Source organism: Hyperoodon ampullatus (assembly GCF_949752795.1).
Source record: "Hyperoodon ampullatus genome assembly, chromosome: X".
Lineage (NCBI taxonomy): Eukaryota > Metazoa > Chordata > Mammalia > Artiodactyla > Ziphiidae > Hyperoodon > Hyperoodon ampullatus.
The window spans coordinates 35,170,039-35,185,645 of record NC_136913.1 but is presented as its reverse complement, the minus strand read 5'-3'; the positions used below and the strand labels follow the sequence as shown (position 1 = coordinate 35,185,645).

The 15,607-nt window shown below is 42.2% G+C and overlaps 1 protein-coding gene across 4 annotated transcripts in view; it reads right to left on the bottom strand.

The window, feature by feature from the left end:
• Positions 1–15,607, bottom strand: part of SYTL5 (synaptotagmin like 5) — a gene marked incomplete at both ends in the record, with an annotated part of 90,782 nt that overhangs the window by 28,166 nt on the left and 47,009 nt on the right. For all 4 annotated transcript variants that reach the window (XM_079727071.1, XM_079727073.1, XM_079727072.1 and 1 more), the window contains 2 exons: positions 3,415–3,556; positions 14,791–14,925. In XM_079727071.1, coding sequence (XP_079583197.1) covers positions 3,415–3,556; positions 14,791–14,925 — 277 coding nt within the window. The remainder of the gene's footprint in view (positions 1–3,414; positions 3,557–14,790; positions 14,926–15,607) is intronic.

The window sequence follows — 15,607 nt, the reverse complement described above, 5'->3', positions numbered from 1 at the left end:
AAAGAAGGCAAGAATATACAATGGAGAAAAGACAGCCTCCTCAATAAGTGGTGCTGGGAAAACTGGACAGCTACATGTAAAAGAATGAAATTAGAACACTTCCTAACACCATACACAAAAAACAACTCAAAATGGATTAAAGACCTAAATGTAAGGCCAGACACTATCAAACTCTTAGAGGAAAACATAGGCAGAACACTCTATGACATATATCACAGCAAGATCCTTTTTGATCCACCTCCTAGAGAAATGGAAATAAAAACAAAAATAAACAAATGGGACCTAATGAAACTTAAAAGCTTTTGCACAGCAAAGGAAACCATAAACAAGACCAAAAGACAACCCTCAGAATGGGAGAAAATATTTGCAAATGAAGCAACTGACAAAGGATTAATCTCCAAAATTTACAAGCAGCTCATGCAGCTCAATATCAAAAAAAACAAACAACCCAATCCAAAAATGGGCAGAAGACCTAAACAGACATTTTTCCAAAGAAGATATACAGATTGCCAACAAACACATGAAAGGATGCTCAACATCATTAATCATTAGAGAAATGCAAATCAAAACTACAATGAGATATCATCTCACACCGGTCAGAATGGCCATCATCAAAACATCTAGAAACAATAAATGCTGGAGAGGGTGTGGAGAAAAGGGAAGCCTCTCTCACTGTTGGTGGGAATGGAAATGGATACAACCACTGTGGAGAACAGTATGGAGGTTCCTTAAAAAACTAAAAATAGAACTACCATACGACCCAGCAATCCCACCACTGGACATATACCCTGAGAAAACCATAATTCAAAAAGAGTCATGTACCACAATGTTCATTGCAGCTCTATTTACAATAGCCAGGACATGGAAGCAACCTAAGTGTCCATCGACAGAAAAATGGGTAAAGAAGATGTGGCACATATATACAATGGAATATTACTCCGCCATAAAAAGAAACAAAATTGAGTTATTTGTAGTGAGGTGGATGGACCTAGAGTCTGTCATACAGAGTGAAGTAAGTCAGAAAGAGAAAAACAAATACCATATGCTAACACATATATATGGAATCTAAAAAAAAAAAGATTCTGAAGAACGTAGGGGCAGTACAGGAATAAAGGCGCAGACGTAGAGAATGGACTTGAGGACATGGGGAGGGGGAAGGGTAAGCTGGGATGAAGTGAGAGAGTGGCATGGACATATATACACTACCAAATGTAAAATAGATAGCTAGTGGGAAGCAGCCGCATGGCACAGGGAGATCAGCTCGGTGCTTTGTGACCACCTAGAGGGGTGGGATGGGGGGGGTGGGGATAAGACGGAGGAGATATGGGGATATATGTATATGTATAGCTGATTCACTTTGTTATACACTAGAAACTAACACACCATTGTAAAGCAATTATACTCCAATAAGGATGTTAAAGAAAAAACCTATAATGGGAAAGAATAAAAAAAAGAATATATATATGTATATGTGTGTGTGTGTGTGTAACTAAATCACTGTGCTGTCCAGCAGAAATTAACACAACGTTGTAAATCAACCATACTTCAATAAAATAAAAAAATAAAGAAACATTCATGTAAAGGCTGTTAGTTTTGAGGGTACTAGCACATGACAAGGGTGATTCCCTCCCACCCCCAGCCCGCCAATGACGGTACTTAGGAAGGTAAGCCTTGTTTTGAGAACCATCTTGATTAACTTACTAGTTACTGGACTGAGAGTCTGCTGCTACCCGTTGGCACAGCTGTACCAGCTGTTCAAATTTTTTAAATACTTCTGTATCAGTTGGTAAACAGAGCTACTCCCAGTCCACCTCCCCTTCCCTGTGCTCCCCTCCTCCACGATCCAGGATACTGCACGGCATGGAAGGGCCCCCAGGATGCTGCCCAACCTTGTGCCAGGGTCTGTTCTGATGGCTCAGTGCCCATGCCACCAGTTGCTAAATATTTTGAATACCATTCCTTGTTAGGTTGCCAAAGCAGTGAGTGCAATCACCAACTTATGCATGCACTTTTCTGGCTATTGAACAGTACTTCTTGCTGAGCTTAGTATAAATACTGATAAAATTTTAAATATGCCTTTTATCTTATCAGCAAATTTAATTTAGACTATAAGTATTTAAATACACTTATTAATTATTATTCAATCTGACTGAATGCCTTTTGGCTCTTCCTTAAAAATATCTATAGAATCTGGATGCTCACAACCTCCAGGTCTATCTCCCTGTTCCAAAGCTCAGTTTCTTGCCTGCAGTAATGCGATGGCCTCCTTCTTAACTGGCCTTCTGGCTTCCACTCTTATTTCCCTACAGCTGCTTCTCAGAAAAGCCCCCAGTTCCTGTATAAACAGAACCCAGATGATCTCACCAGTCTGCTGAAAACCCTTCAACTGCCCCCGTCTTATCCAGAGTAAATGCCAAAGTGCATACGGTGGTCTACAAGAACCTATCTGGCCCTAATACCCTTTGAACTCATTTCCTAGTACTCCTCCCTTCGTTCACTCACAACAGCCACGCTGGCCTCCTTGTTCGTCCTTGAACACACCAGGTATGCTCTCACCTCAGGATCTTTGCACTGGCTGCTCCTCCAGGGGCATTAGAGATCTTTTAGACACTAGTGAAGTAAGGGCACTGACTATGCAAGATGGAGGTCAGCCATAAAGTGACTGGAACAACCTTCCTGTAATGTACTTGTTGAATATCAGTGCTGTCCCAGCATGGATGAAAACCTTGCCCCAGACTCCTGCATGGCTAATTCTTCCACTTCCTTCAAGTCTTTGCTTGACCAGGGCTTGGCATGTAGTAGGCCCTCATTAAATACTGGCTGAATCAAAGAATTGTAGTTTGTATATAAAGATTTCTTAAATATAGATGTCAGCTATATATATGGAGTTTCCTGCTTAATCAAAAAATCTAGTAGATGTTCATTCATTCAAAAGAACAGCTTACACACACACACACACACACACGCACACACACTATGTGATTTAAGTCTCCATTATGTGTTTATTTTAATGGATGTATAGAAAAGAAAACGATAAAAATATTTCAAGAGTCTAGGTTTCCTAATTTTAATTGGTTTGGAAAATGTTTAGAACAGTCAAGATCTTGACAAGCAACATGGAAGATCAAAATCAGAGACTGCTGAACATTATTTATATTTTATTGAAACCATATAGCCGTTGATACCCCCCATCAAACAAATTCCACCTTTGAACCTTCTCTTTCCCTTTCCTTCTCACTTGAGGCCTCCTGCCAGGAGCTAAGGATGCAGGAGGTTCAGTCCTGATAAAGAAGCATCTATGTTAAACGAGATAAACAACATGGTCTCAGGTACAGAGAGCTGAAGCCCAGCCATGCCGTGGTGGTGAGGCTTAGTCCCAGAAGAGGGAGTGTTCCTTCACATCTGTGTACTTACTCGACTGCTGACTGAGGTCACGCTGCGTGTGCTTGGGGCCGGTGACCTCTGAGTGACTGGGGTCACACCATTGCTCCGGATGCTCTTTGGAGTTGCAGGACCAGCTTCCTGCTCGGTGAAACCTGATGAACCAGTGCTTGCCCTAAATGAGAAAGAATATTCTGACTTTAAAATGGAAGCAGAGCAGCGACGAAAGACACAGTCAGGGCAAAGCTTCCAAGAAAACAATGGCAACACGTGAACACCTTCAGGGGCTCATGCGGTTCAACATTATTTGTCTGACTCCAGGGTCTTCGTAATTGAACTTACCTCTCCATCCTTTTTTCTTCCCACTGCTCACCAGCACACTCCCAGCCAGCCCAGGTTCCCTACAATTTTCTCAGCTTACCATGCTCGTGCTCATGCTTCCACTTCTAAGGCTTTTGCTCACGTTCTCCCCACCTGATACGCCCTATTTGCCATTCTCTGTTTATCCAAATCTTCCCCATCCTTCAAGGGCCAAATGAAGTCCAGCCTCCCCAGTCATGCCTTCCCTGTCTATCACAGGCCTTGTCAACCTCTGCTGTACTCAATTTCTGGTGATTTACAGTCTTTGCCAAACTATGTAGAAGTTGCCAACACAATGTCTTGTTTGGCTCTTTAACAGATACGTGGGCGTTGGTACCTCTTTCAACTGTGAGCTCCTTGGGGACAGAGTTAATGACATATTTACCATGATATCTCTAGCACCTTCACAGTATCTTGGTGCAAAGGAAGCACTCAGTACCTATGTAATCAAAGATTGGCAATTATATTTTCTCAGTGTTGTTTTTAGGGACTGACTCATGGTGCACATTTAATGAATGTAGGATAAAAATAATGACATTTTGTAAATGGGTTTGATTCACTTTCATGTTTGTTAAACCCGATTCAATTCCATTCAATAATGATTAATGAAAAAACAGTTCCTGCCTGGAGGTGATCACAATTTTCTTATTAAATGGGGCTTCATAAGTAAATGAGTTTTGACAAATTAGTTTAAGAGAAGTGTTCGTTCTTCTTTTATTCTTTTTTCTCAGTGAGTACAAAATAAGCTAAATGGGAAAATATAAGCCCTTAATGAATTTCACTCCTTCAGTTACTATTTTAATAAGTTATAAGTGCACCTATAATAATAAACATCTTCTTGTTAAAGCACAAAGTGATTAGAGCTCACAGTTGAGCCAATAAGAGGAGAGACTTATAGGAATAAAGGAAGGGCACTTTTTAAAAAGAATCATGGCGCACGGGTCATTACTAGAAGATAAATCTGGCAGAAGAAAGAATCAGCAATGACCAGTGGAGCTGTCAACCACAGCTTGTAAGTTTTTTCAAGGCTCTGCACCAGAGAAGCCACCAAAACCAAATATACCCTAATTGATACGAGCAGCCACCAACACTCTCGATAATTATGCAATTAGCAGCTGCATTTACTGAGTATTTTCTAGGTGGTTGACACTCCCCATTCCGCAACATCCATGTTAAAAAAAAAAAAAAAAAGGTATTAACATTCCTATTTTGAAGATAAAGAAACTGAGTCTTGGAGAAGTTAAGCAATTATTCCATACACGCATGCGTGTGTGTGTGCATACACGACAGAGTTAGTATATGACAAAGTCAGGATAAAAACAGAATTGTCTGCTTATCCAAAGCCTGCACTCATGCTCATGCAAGTTTCTCACATTGCTTATTCATCATTTCACCAAGATCAAATTGTCACAACCAGGCAGGTTCTACACGGATAGAATGTAGAAGAAGAATGCTATCAAAAAGAAGGTAATGAAAGGATCAGAGACCTGAGAGTTAGTTTCTTACAATTCAATTAAGAGAGCTAGGAAAATTTTCTGCGTAGTAGTCCTTCGATACTACACAGAAACAGACCCTGCTGCTTCTTTCTAGAAGCAGTACTTTGAATAAATTATAGTACTATGGACTCTGCTCAGGAGGGGTCTATGACTGTGTCTTTTGAGTCTAACAACAAGAAAATAAAATTTTGTGATTAAATACATTGATACAATTTGAAATTCTAAGTTCCTTGGTAATTTACCTGACTCCTCCTATCTCAGGTGCTACAGTTCTACATTTGATAACAGTTAAATATATTCATACCTTTCCCAAGTGATGCTGCTTATTCTCAGAAGTCCAACTTAGAAGGGTCTTAGAGACCTACCCAGTGATGCTGCCCTGTGTTCATAGGTTCTCTACTCTTATAACAATATTACCACAAAAATCTCTCTCCCTCCTGTTTTAGGTAAAATCTCCTTAAAAAATAAGCGCTAGGACTGAATCTTGCAGAAAGGAGCCCAGACTTTATGACCCAAGGGGATTTATGTGGGTATGTCTGCTTGTGTCTGTGCTGAAGGTCCTCTCAGACCCAGGTGGTTTTGTAAAAGTCCCCATCATGGATTAGCCTTGCTAGAACCCAAAGTCCTACTTATGTGGAAGCTCTGGCAGAAGTTGATTAATTGTGGTGATGACATTCAAGAGGCTATCCTGTAATAAGGAAAAAAGTCTTGTGATCATTAGCCAGCTACTGGAAATTACTGTTGCCAGAAGCATTATCTCAAAAATGGCATATACTTTCACATTTATCCCTGACATTTACTGTGAGCTTCTTAAAAATATTTTCCTCTCAGTTGAATGTTTCAGTTGATTAAACTAGAAAAGACTTAGTCTAATGAGGCGGAATATCATAAATATATGGGTGCCAACTCTTTTAGACATTATGTAAAATCTGACATAAAATACATGAATCTTCACCTCTTAAACAGAAAGAGGATAAAAGCTTCCTCAAGCCTAAATTAGAGAAATTTAAAGTTCAATTAAGTAAGAGCTATTTCTGATCTCGATATCTTGTTACTGATATTTAAATTGGAAGTATTAGAAATCAGTGCTACCAAACCTTGAAGCTGAACTTGGCTTAGGGGGAAACTGACAAGAAAAAGATACATTTATCTCGTTCTAATAGGGCCCGAAGTATGGGGAATATGACACTGTCTGGGGAGCTTGGAAATTCTGAGTTACTTGAAAGACACATTTCCTAGGGTAAGAAAGAGTGTCATTTACTTTAGCTTATGAGTTGCTTTTCAAAAGCCTTCTGTTTTGTTATCTCTAATTTCATGCTGGCCCAAAACCTTGAAAATGGCTTCCTAGATATATCCATTTCTAGGTAAAGAATCCAAGGATAGGGGACAGAAACTCTAATTTAACGAGTTGCCTTTCTGGTTTACAGAGCAGTCTCCCAGGAGTTGGAGCCCGGAAAGAATTTCCCAGGATTCAACCTTCCCAGAGCAGGCTGACATGGTTGAGCCTGTGCCTGCCTGGGTAAATGAGTGTTCCCCTAACGATCAGCCACAGAGGCGGCATAACATTCGTTCTGCAGTTTACACGCTGTCCTAACTTCTTTTGGTTATTTCAGATCTGAAATAAGTATGGAAGGGACAGGCAAGGGAGGTTGTAGTTAGAAAGTGACGCGAGCCCGTTAAATGGGAAAGAGGTGTTAAGAAGGAGAAACGGAAGGGGAAAAAGCTGTACGTGGCTCACCCTTCCAGTTTTTGGTGATCCCCAAATGCAATGTCTTTGTCTTATGCGAGCTGGGTGGCCCTCATCCTTGGTTGCACATCAGAAACATCGGGGGAGGTTTTAAACATCCCCATGCCCAGGCCACGCCCAAGACTAACCACATCAGAGCCTCTGGGCACGGAATCTAGGCATCCATGTGTTTTACCACGGCTCCCGCATCCCCTACCACCAGCCTAAACTGTGGATGAGTTTAAATTCACTGATCTCAGGCATCTCTCAAACTGCCTTGTCGTTTCCTCTCCTAGCACAATTTTCTTTACTCAGCATGGTGCTCGCATCAAGAGAGCGGAGCTGTCCTCACAACTTAGATTGTGAGGAATGGAAGGACGCTTTCTGTATCAGTGAGTGAATGTATGGCACCAGGGGTCAGCAATCTATGGCCCCTGTATCGAATTGGCCCACCACCTGTTCTTGTATAGCCCACGAGCTAAGAGTGGTTTTACATTTTCAAGTGGTTGGGGGAAAAAAAAAACCCAAAACTCAAAAGAAGAATGTTTTGTGACGTGAAAATTATGTGAAACTCACATTTCAGTGCCCATAAATAAAGTTTTATTGTAATGCAGGCATGCACATTCACTTTTTGTTTTGTGTACAGCTGCTTTCATGCACCTGCCAGCTACAAATTGGCACTTGCCATCTGCCTCTACAAGGATGAAGTCACTAGCCACTGCAGCCACTGATCTCCAACACCCCCTGAAAGGAATTCAAGGTGGAGATCAGGAATGAGGCCCTCTGTGCGCTGGGAAAAAACTGGCAGAACAGGTCTTCAGATAGTTAGATATTTTCCGGAGAAGACTTTATGAGCCCAATTCTTGCATCTCTTTGTATCTAGGAAAGCACTAGAATCATTCATGGTGACGTCTGTTCCTCGTGACTAGCAGCCAGCCTCTGACAACATGTGTGCTTCACTGCACGTCCCCCCTTCACTAAAGTCACATATAACACTGACCTTCCGCCTGCCTCTCTGGAGCACTTCCTCAGAGCTCTCTGAAATGCCGTCTCCAAGACTATAGTCCTCATTTTGCCCCCAGTAACACTTAACTCACAACTCTCATGTTGTGCATTTTTTTTCAGTCGACACTACAACAGCACAGTGAGTAGTTGAGACAGAGACCATCTGGCTCACAAAGCCAAAAATATTAACTATCTGTACCTTTACAGAAAAGTTTCTTGGCCCCTGTGTGTATCCATTTAAAAACCAAATTCTTTGGAGAGGTCAACACGCCCCAAAGGAATGAATTTCTGGTACTCTGTGTGTGTGTGTGTGTGTGTTATACTTACACACAAATGAACCATCCTAAGAGCTCTTGAACTCTGAATTAGAGAAGCAGATAAATATGGAAGACGTGGAAATTCATTAAGCAGTTTCTCTAGCTGCAGTTTCCTCTGAAGCCACTAGCTTTCTGTGGCTGAATTACACATATTTTCCTTCCTTTTCCTTTTTGGAGAAAGGACAGATATAATACAATGTGGTAGGTGCTCAGTGAAATCTTGTTCGATGAATCTTAGTGTTAAGTATATAAAGAGGCTTGATCATTTGATTTACTAAAACAAAAGCTGATTTGTTTGATGGTTTTTAAATGTTTAGGGTTTCCTCAAAGAATCTGTTTCCTTTAAAAAGACTCTCTAAAATGGAGCAGACAGTCATCATAAGGGAAGGACTCTGGGTATGAGGAAAAAGAAAATTAAGAACAGGTAGAACTCTCAGTCTGATAATATTTTGGTCGTTTACAATCACAACAAAATTCTGTCCCCATGTCTAGTTTCTAAAGAATGGCTGGAAGCCAGTTGGAGGAGAGGCCAGCAGCCATGCAAAACCTTGGGGGGACTAGAAGTCAGAGCAAGAAAACCAAGTGCCCTCCCCCGCTAGACAGCAAGGAAAGCAAGTGTTTAGAAGAACTAAGCTTTCAGTAACCAAATGCAACAAGCACTTACTCTGCACTTAGTAGTTGAGATTTGCTAAACTCCTGTTCTACCTGTAATGCTATGCTGCTTATAAGAAAAAAGTTACCAAGGAATCCAAAGCCATCCATATCCTGGTCCAATGAAGCTCTCCATCTCATCTCTTGTAAACCACATTTCAATTTTACACTCTAAAAACCCTGAACTGTTTGTTTTCTAGCACGTGCAAAATTGCTTTATGCCTCTTTTCCTTTGCACTTTCTAGTTCCTCTATCTAGAATGTTCTTCTTACCTCTCTTCACCTGGCCAAGTCCTCCTCACTCCTTCAAACTGCTTAGGGACCATCTCCATGAAGCTTCCCTGAATCCTCTGGAAGGTTAAATGCCTAGCTCTGGTTTTCCCATAGCACATAGGTATCTTTTTAGCATGATACCATGTTTTCTTGAAATTATTTGTTTAGTCATCCCAACCTTCCCTGCCAAATTGGAAGTTCACGGACGGGTGGAAAAGTAGCATTAACTAAGATCTTCCACATTTACCACTTGGCATATAGTACTAGGCTAATAATGTTGGCAGAGCTTTGTGTTGAATTCATCTGTATAAATAAAATGCGTAGGTGGGAAACAATTGGAGAAATGACAAGATAACAAGGAGGTGGCTTCCGGCTTACAATCATTTGGCCACAAGGATGAGCAAGTCAAGAACCCAGTTGTAGTTCAACCTAAGTATAGTGTCAAGGGTCTGGCTGAACTCCCGATCTCCATACTGCCTCACATTATTGATGTTATACTAAGGAACGTCTCACGTATATAAAGAAAACATAAATCAGGGGCTGAGCAACTGGTGGCCTGACACTCTGCACCTTTGGAGGAGGTCCGAGAGCAGTTAGGAAGGGATGCTGTAGCAGACATCGGTCCCCGCCCCTTTCACCTCAGCACTCACCTCTATCCACAGAATCCTGTTTACTAGGAACACCCACCCACAACTCTACACCTGAGGACTTTTTCGGATCCCAAGAGCATGGAGCTCCTGTGCATAGAACAAGTCAGACGTGCCCGAGAGTAAGTGCCCCAGAATTAGCCCTCAACCAATGATGAACAGGGAGCTGGTTTATAACTACCCCAGATTCCTGATCTCTTGACTGGATAACTCTGAGAAGTGTTCTAGCCTGTGTCCTACAGTTGTCCACCGAGATTGAACGCTAGTTGCCGCAGTGGTAACTGGCTTAATGACACACTCTTTGGCTCCCCTCCCTTCCCTGGTTCACTACCTCCACTCCCCTGTGTGTTCCAAGACCACATCCTAAATAAATTACTTGCTTTGGAATCCTTACATCAGGGTTTTCTTCTGGAGGAATTCCAATCAAGATAGATATATACGGTGGGCAAAGGATGTGTTGAAAAGGGATGGTCTTGAGTTATAAGTTTCTCGCTGAAGAATTATTTGGCAACTCTAGACCTCACGTAACTCCCACTAATATGGTCACAGTTCAAGTAAACTACAGACTCTCATGATTCCACATTCCCTCACCTCTTCTATCACCTGTCCATCACTTCATGGAAGTATTGATAAGATTCAATACTGCGGGCTGCTGTGAATAGTGTGTTCTGCTTTTGGATCAGAGCCAGCCAAAGCAGCTTGTGAAGCTTCACAGAGACTGGGACAGTCAGTCCTGGGCTTCCTAGAGAGCGATTAAGAACAACTGGAGAAAACTGGAATGTGCTTGGGCAGGGGGTGGTGGTGGGGGATATGAGAAACTGGTTGGTTATCAGAAGGTACAGGTTCCCATGGTTAAATGCTTGCCATATCCCCCAGTGTCATGATAGAAATGCTGCTGAGAAGCACAGCAGCATCCTTTATCCATTCGTAACTGAACAGAATAAATTTTCAGTTCCAAGTTCCACTTTTCCTTTCTGTCTTTTAGGGGACACTACTGATGTCCCACCCAGGTCCCCTCAGATCCGTTGTACCAGGCTCCACACACGCATCCTAGCTGCTGGGTGTTTTTCTGCTAATGGCTTGCACCTATGACCTTCAGAGATTTGCCTTTAGCATTGGAGGCCAAGACATGCCTTGAGGTGTGCCTCCCCTGACCCTCAGTTAAATCTGAATTTCAGATAAACAGTCAAGAAGTTTTTAGTATAAAAATATACTACTATTTACGTAGTATATGAAAATAAGATTTCATGAAACATGCTTTGTAAAAAGTTCTTTAGCTGGAACTAAAATTTACCTGGGCATCCTGTGTCATTATTTGCTAAATATGGAAACCCTAAGGGGACCTACAGACAATGACTGATTGGGACAGAAGTGCAATGGTCCAGCTGCTCAAAATGGAAAAACCTGGAGACACTTTATGTTCCAGAATCCCTTGCAGGATCAAGCTGAGTTCTCAAACTCAGACCTCACCCGAGATAGCACATCGCTTATCTTCCTCCTTTTCTTTATTCTGTCTTTCTTATTCCCTTACTGGTTCCTCCTGGAATCATTTCAATTAACACACAAATTCCTCACTTAGGAATCCTTGCCTGAGGGCTCGTTTCTAGGAGAGTATGATTTAAGATAGATATCTCACAAATCACACCATATCGACAAGTCATCACAGCGAGAAAGGAATTAGGAATCACTGCCTTGAAGAGCATTCTGTTTATTAATTATAGTTCACATTTACATTCTTTTTCAAAAATCTCATCTGCCTCATGTGTCAAGTCCCTAGCAACCAGTGAAGAGCCATTTGCCATGTTCCTCTGAGAGGCTGCTGAGGCTTGACTAAGCCATTCACACATTTCCCTGCTTTGAAACTACTGAAAAGAAATAAACTCTAACCAGGCATCTACTAAAACATCATTTCTACTCTGATATGTTAGGAGTTTTTTTTTGTTTTTTTTTTGGCGGTACGCAGGCCTCTCACTGCTGTGGCCTCTCCCGTTGCGGAGCACAGGCTCCGGACGCGCAGGCCCAGCGGCCATGGCTCACGGGCCCAGCCGCTCCGCGGCATGTGGGATCTTCCCGGACCGGGGCACGAACCCACGTCCCCTGCATCGGCAGGCGGACTCCCAACCACTGCGCCACCAGGGAAGCCCTTGTTATGAGTTTTAAAAAAGGATGCCCAAGCCCAACTGCTTCAGGAAAAGAGCAACAAACTATGAAGAGACACGCACTGAGGAAGAAAAAGGGGAATTAATTGCTAACCTAGGTCAGGTAATAGACCAAAGAGACCAGAATCTTGCAATTCTCTTTTGGGGAACTTGCTGTTCCATATTAAAAATGATTTATAGGGGAGGCTGCAATTCTGCTTGCAGAACCTAAGGAGAAAAGAGTCTGCCAGTTTTACCACTTGGCTTTGCAGAATTACTGCAGCTCCAAGCAAACAAAAAGGAGTTAACATCTTTACGTGATGGGCTACCTCCTACCCCAACTTTTCTAAGGATTAATTTTGGGATAAGGTAATTCATCTTGCTGTGGCAGTCCATTAATGAGTCATCACTGCAATAAATACATGTTCTAGGAAAAGGACATGTTGTTCTACTGATCTCCCAAACATCCTGACTCTCTTCCTTCATGCAAAAACATTGTTCTTGGCATGCTTCAGCCAAAGCACCCTGACTGCTATATTCTATCTATAAACCATCTCGGGTATTTACAATTTAAAATATAAAATCTACTTAGGGACGACCTTCCAGTTTACAACAAGAAAACCCCTGGGTCAATACACCAGTCTTTGGTGAAACATGTCCATATGGCTTTATAGCTTTAACTGCACGGGTCCGTTTATACACTGACTTTTCTCCCACAGTAAATACTATAGTACTACACGATACACAGTTGGGTGAAGGCTTGGATACAGAGGAACCATGGATAGAGAGGGCTGACTGTCAAGTTATATTCGGATTTTGGACTGGGCAAAGTGTGTGTGTTGGGGGGTGGTCGGCGCCCCTAACCCCTGTGTTATCCCAGGGTCAACTGTATTTATACCCAGCAGTAGTTAAGACACAAGGAATAAACCTAGGCAGATAGATTCTGAAAGAACGGCGTAAGCAACGTGATACTGCAGAGCATGCCCCTTACTCTTGTTGAGTAACTGTAAGACAAATTAATTTAAAATGGAATAATTTAATGTTTGTTGGGCCAGGGGACTTTAAGTGTTTTTAACGGGGGACTCCATCTTTCCTCGTTATATATATATATATATTTTCCCTTTTAAATGCCAGCTTGAAATATGAGCCAAGAGGGCTCCTCCATTGAGTCCCCACAAGGCTGAACAAAAATAGCAACACTAAGCGAGTTGCTTATCATCTCTAAATAATCTTGATCACTGTCTGAGAGTCAGGAATTCAGCGATCAAAACCAAAAATGAGCTTTTTTCTTTATATAAAGTTTTTGTGGGACACGACAGGGGGCTACCCCAACGGAAGTCAAAGGAAACGACTTCAAGGACAAACGCAACCAGGGTTTAAAGTATTTTTTTTATCATAAAGGAAATAAATCTACATTCTTAAAAATTTGGAAAAGAGTGAATACAGTGATAATCTTTTGATAGTGGATGAGAAGTGATTTAGTTTATGCTTATTTTCTTCTGTGCAGTTTTACATAAAATGACACTAGTTTGCAGGAATGCTACAGGGCAGGGGTCCAGTAGCGGTCCGCAGCCTGTTAGGAACCGGGCCGCACAGCAGGGAGTGAGCAGCCGGCAAGCGAGTGAAGCTTCGAGTGAAGCTTCATCTGCTGCTCCCCATCGCTTGCATTACTGTCGGAACCCCCGGGGAAAAATTGTCTTCCACAAAACCGGTCCCTGGTGCCAAAAAAGGCTGGGGACAGCTGCTATAGGGAAAAAGGTATCAGTATGAGAGTACCTGTGCTCTTAATGAAACATGAGGGTAGATCTTTTTTCTCATCGTTGCCTTTGATAATACACCGGTCATGAAAATAAGCCTTGACTTATGCCCCAACAGGATAAAGAACATCAAGCCTGATATGAAATGACTACGCTCTTGGCTATCCTCTCTCTCTTTACTTTTCTTGACAAGGTGATAGCTCTATGGATAGGAGATTTGAGGAGCTGGCCCACTGACAACAAGTTAGAGGTGGTGGAACTAGAAAGAAGTGGAATTTATGGAAATTCTCTGAGGCAATTCAAATGAAATTATTTTTAATTTTTGGAAAGCTGCAGGGGACTTCCCTGGTGGCGCAGTGGTTAAGAATCCACCTGCCAGTGCAGAGGACAGGGGTTCGAGCCCTGGTCTGGGAAGATCCCACATGCCGCAGAGCAACTAAGCCCGTGCGCCACAACTACTGAGCCTGCGCTCTACAGCCCACGAACCACAACTACTGGGCCCACGAGCCACAACTACTGAAGCCCGCATGTCTAGAGCCTGTGCTCCGTAACAAGAGAAGCCACCGCAGTGAGAAGCCCGTGCACCTCAACGAAGAGTAGCCTCTGCTCGCCGCAACTACAGAAAGCCCGTGCGCAGCATCAAAGACCCAACACAGCCATAAATAAATAAATTTATATTAAAAAAAAGTTGCAAGGAATGTGTGACACTTAGAGGTTTCTTTTTCAGAAGCTTAAACAGAAAAATATCACAAAATCAATGAAAATAATTTATTTTTCTGGATCTCTCCATCTGAACTGCAGCCCTGAGTCCCAAAACATCAAGTCTCAGCCGTGCAGGTAACACAGATGGTTTCAATAGCTGTAATTCCAGAAGTGTAAGTGCTTTCCATTTCAACTAAAAAATATCCTCCTGGCTTTTCACATTATGTGTTAGATCTCCGAGAGGGAATACTTTACAGGTATCCAGAAGCACTGTTTGGATGGAAATACATCAACCTTATCCTCAGGCTATCCCATTGGCCAAACTGTATGTGTCTTACCTGTCTGAACCAGGGGCTGACTTTAAACTCCGAAAATTTTGGCTGTCTAAGTCCAAGCTGTAGCTCCGCCCACTTTCAGTTTTTGAAGTTACAATTTCTCCTCTGGTTGCTGATCTGAACTTGCTAAGAAGAAATCTGAAATTATACATATATATATATATATATTTAAAAGCAAGACAAGAAAGCATTTAAACATATCATTTCAAAAATACCATTTCTTGTACTTTCAACAGTAAATAATTCTTCTTTCAAGCAGACTTGAGGGCTGAGAAATTCTGGGGAGTCCCCAGGGCTTCTGCAGTAGAGTGTCAAAGGTTCTGGTAGAGGAGGTTAGGATATTCTCCCAAGGCCGTACCAGTTGCTGGTAAGCCAGGCCTCCGTCCCTTCTAAGAAGAAGACCATTGACTTTGGGGACTCGCCACTGTCACCTGAGAATGGAGAAGCAACGCTTGGGCAGGGCCTGTTTACAGGATGCTGAGAAAAGGGAGCTTGAACTCACCTTGCTCAGAGAGGAGAGCCAGGATGATCCTCTGAGACCAACTGAGGTAGCAACTTATTAGACTGCAGCTCCCTGAGAGCAGCAACTCTGTGCTTCTTGTTCCCTGCTAGGTCCCCTGAGTTTAGAGAGATGCCTGGAACGTACTAGAACCCAGACAATTCTTGTGGAATAAGTGATGGTACCCATGTCTCTGGGGTAATAAGTTTGAACAATGGAATGGCTCGTACCAGATGAAATTTGATTGCATGCCCATTTCACTAAATTACTAGGAACTTAAAAAGAGCTTTTCAGAAACCAAGATTCAAGTGACAATCCAGG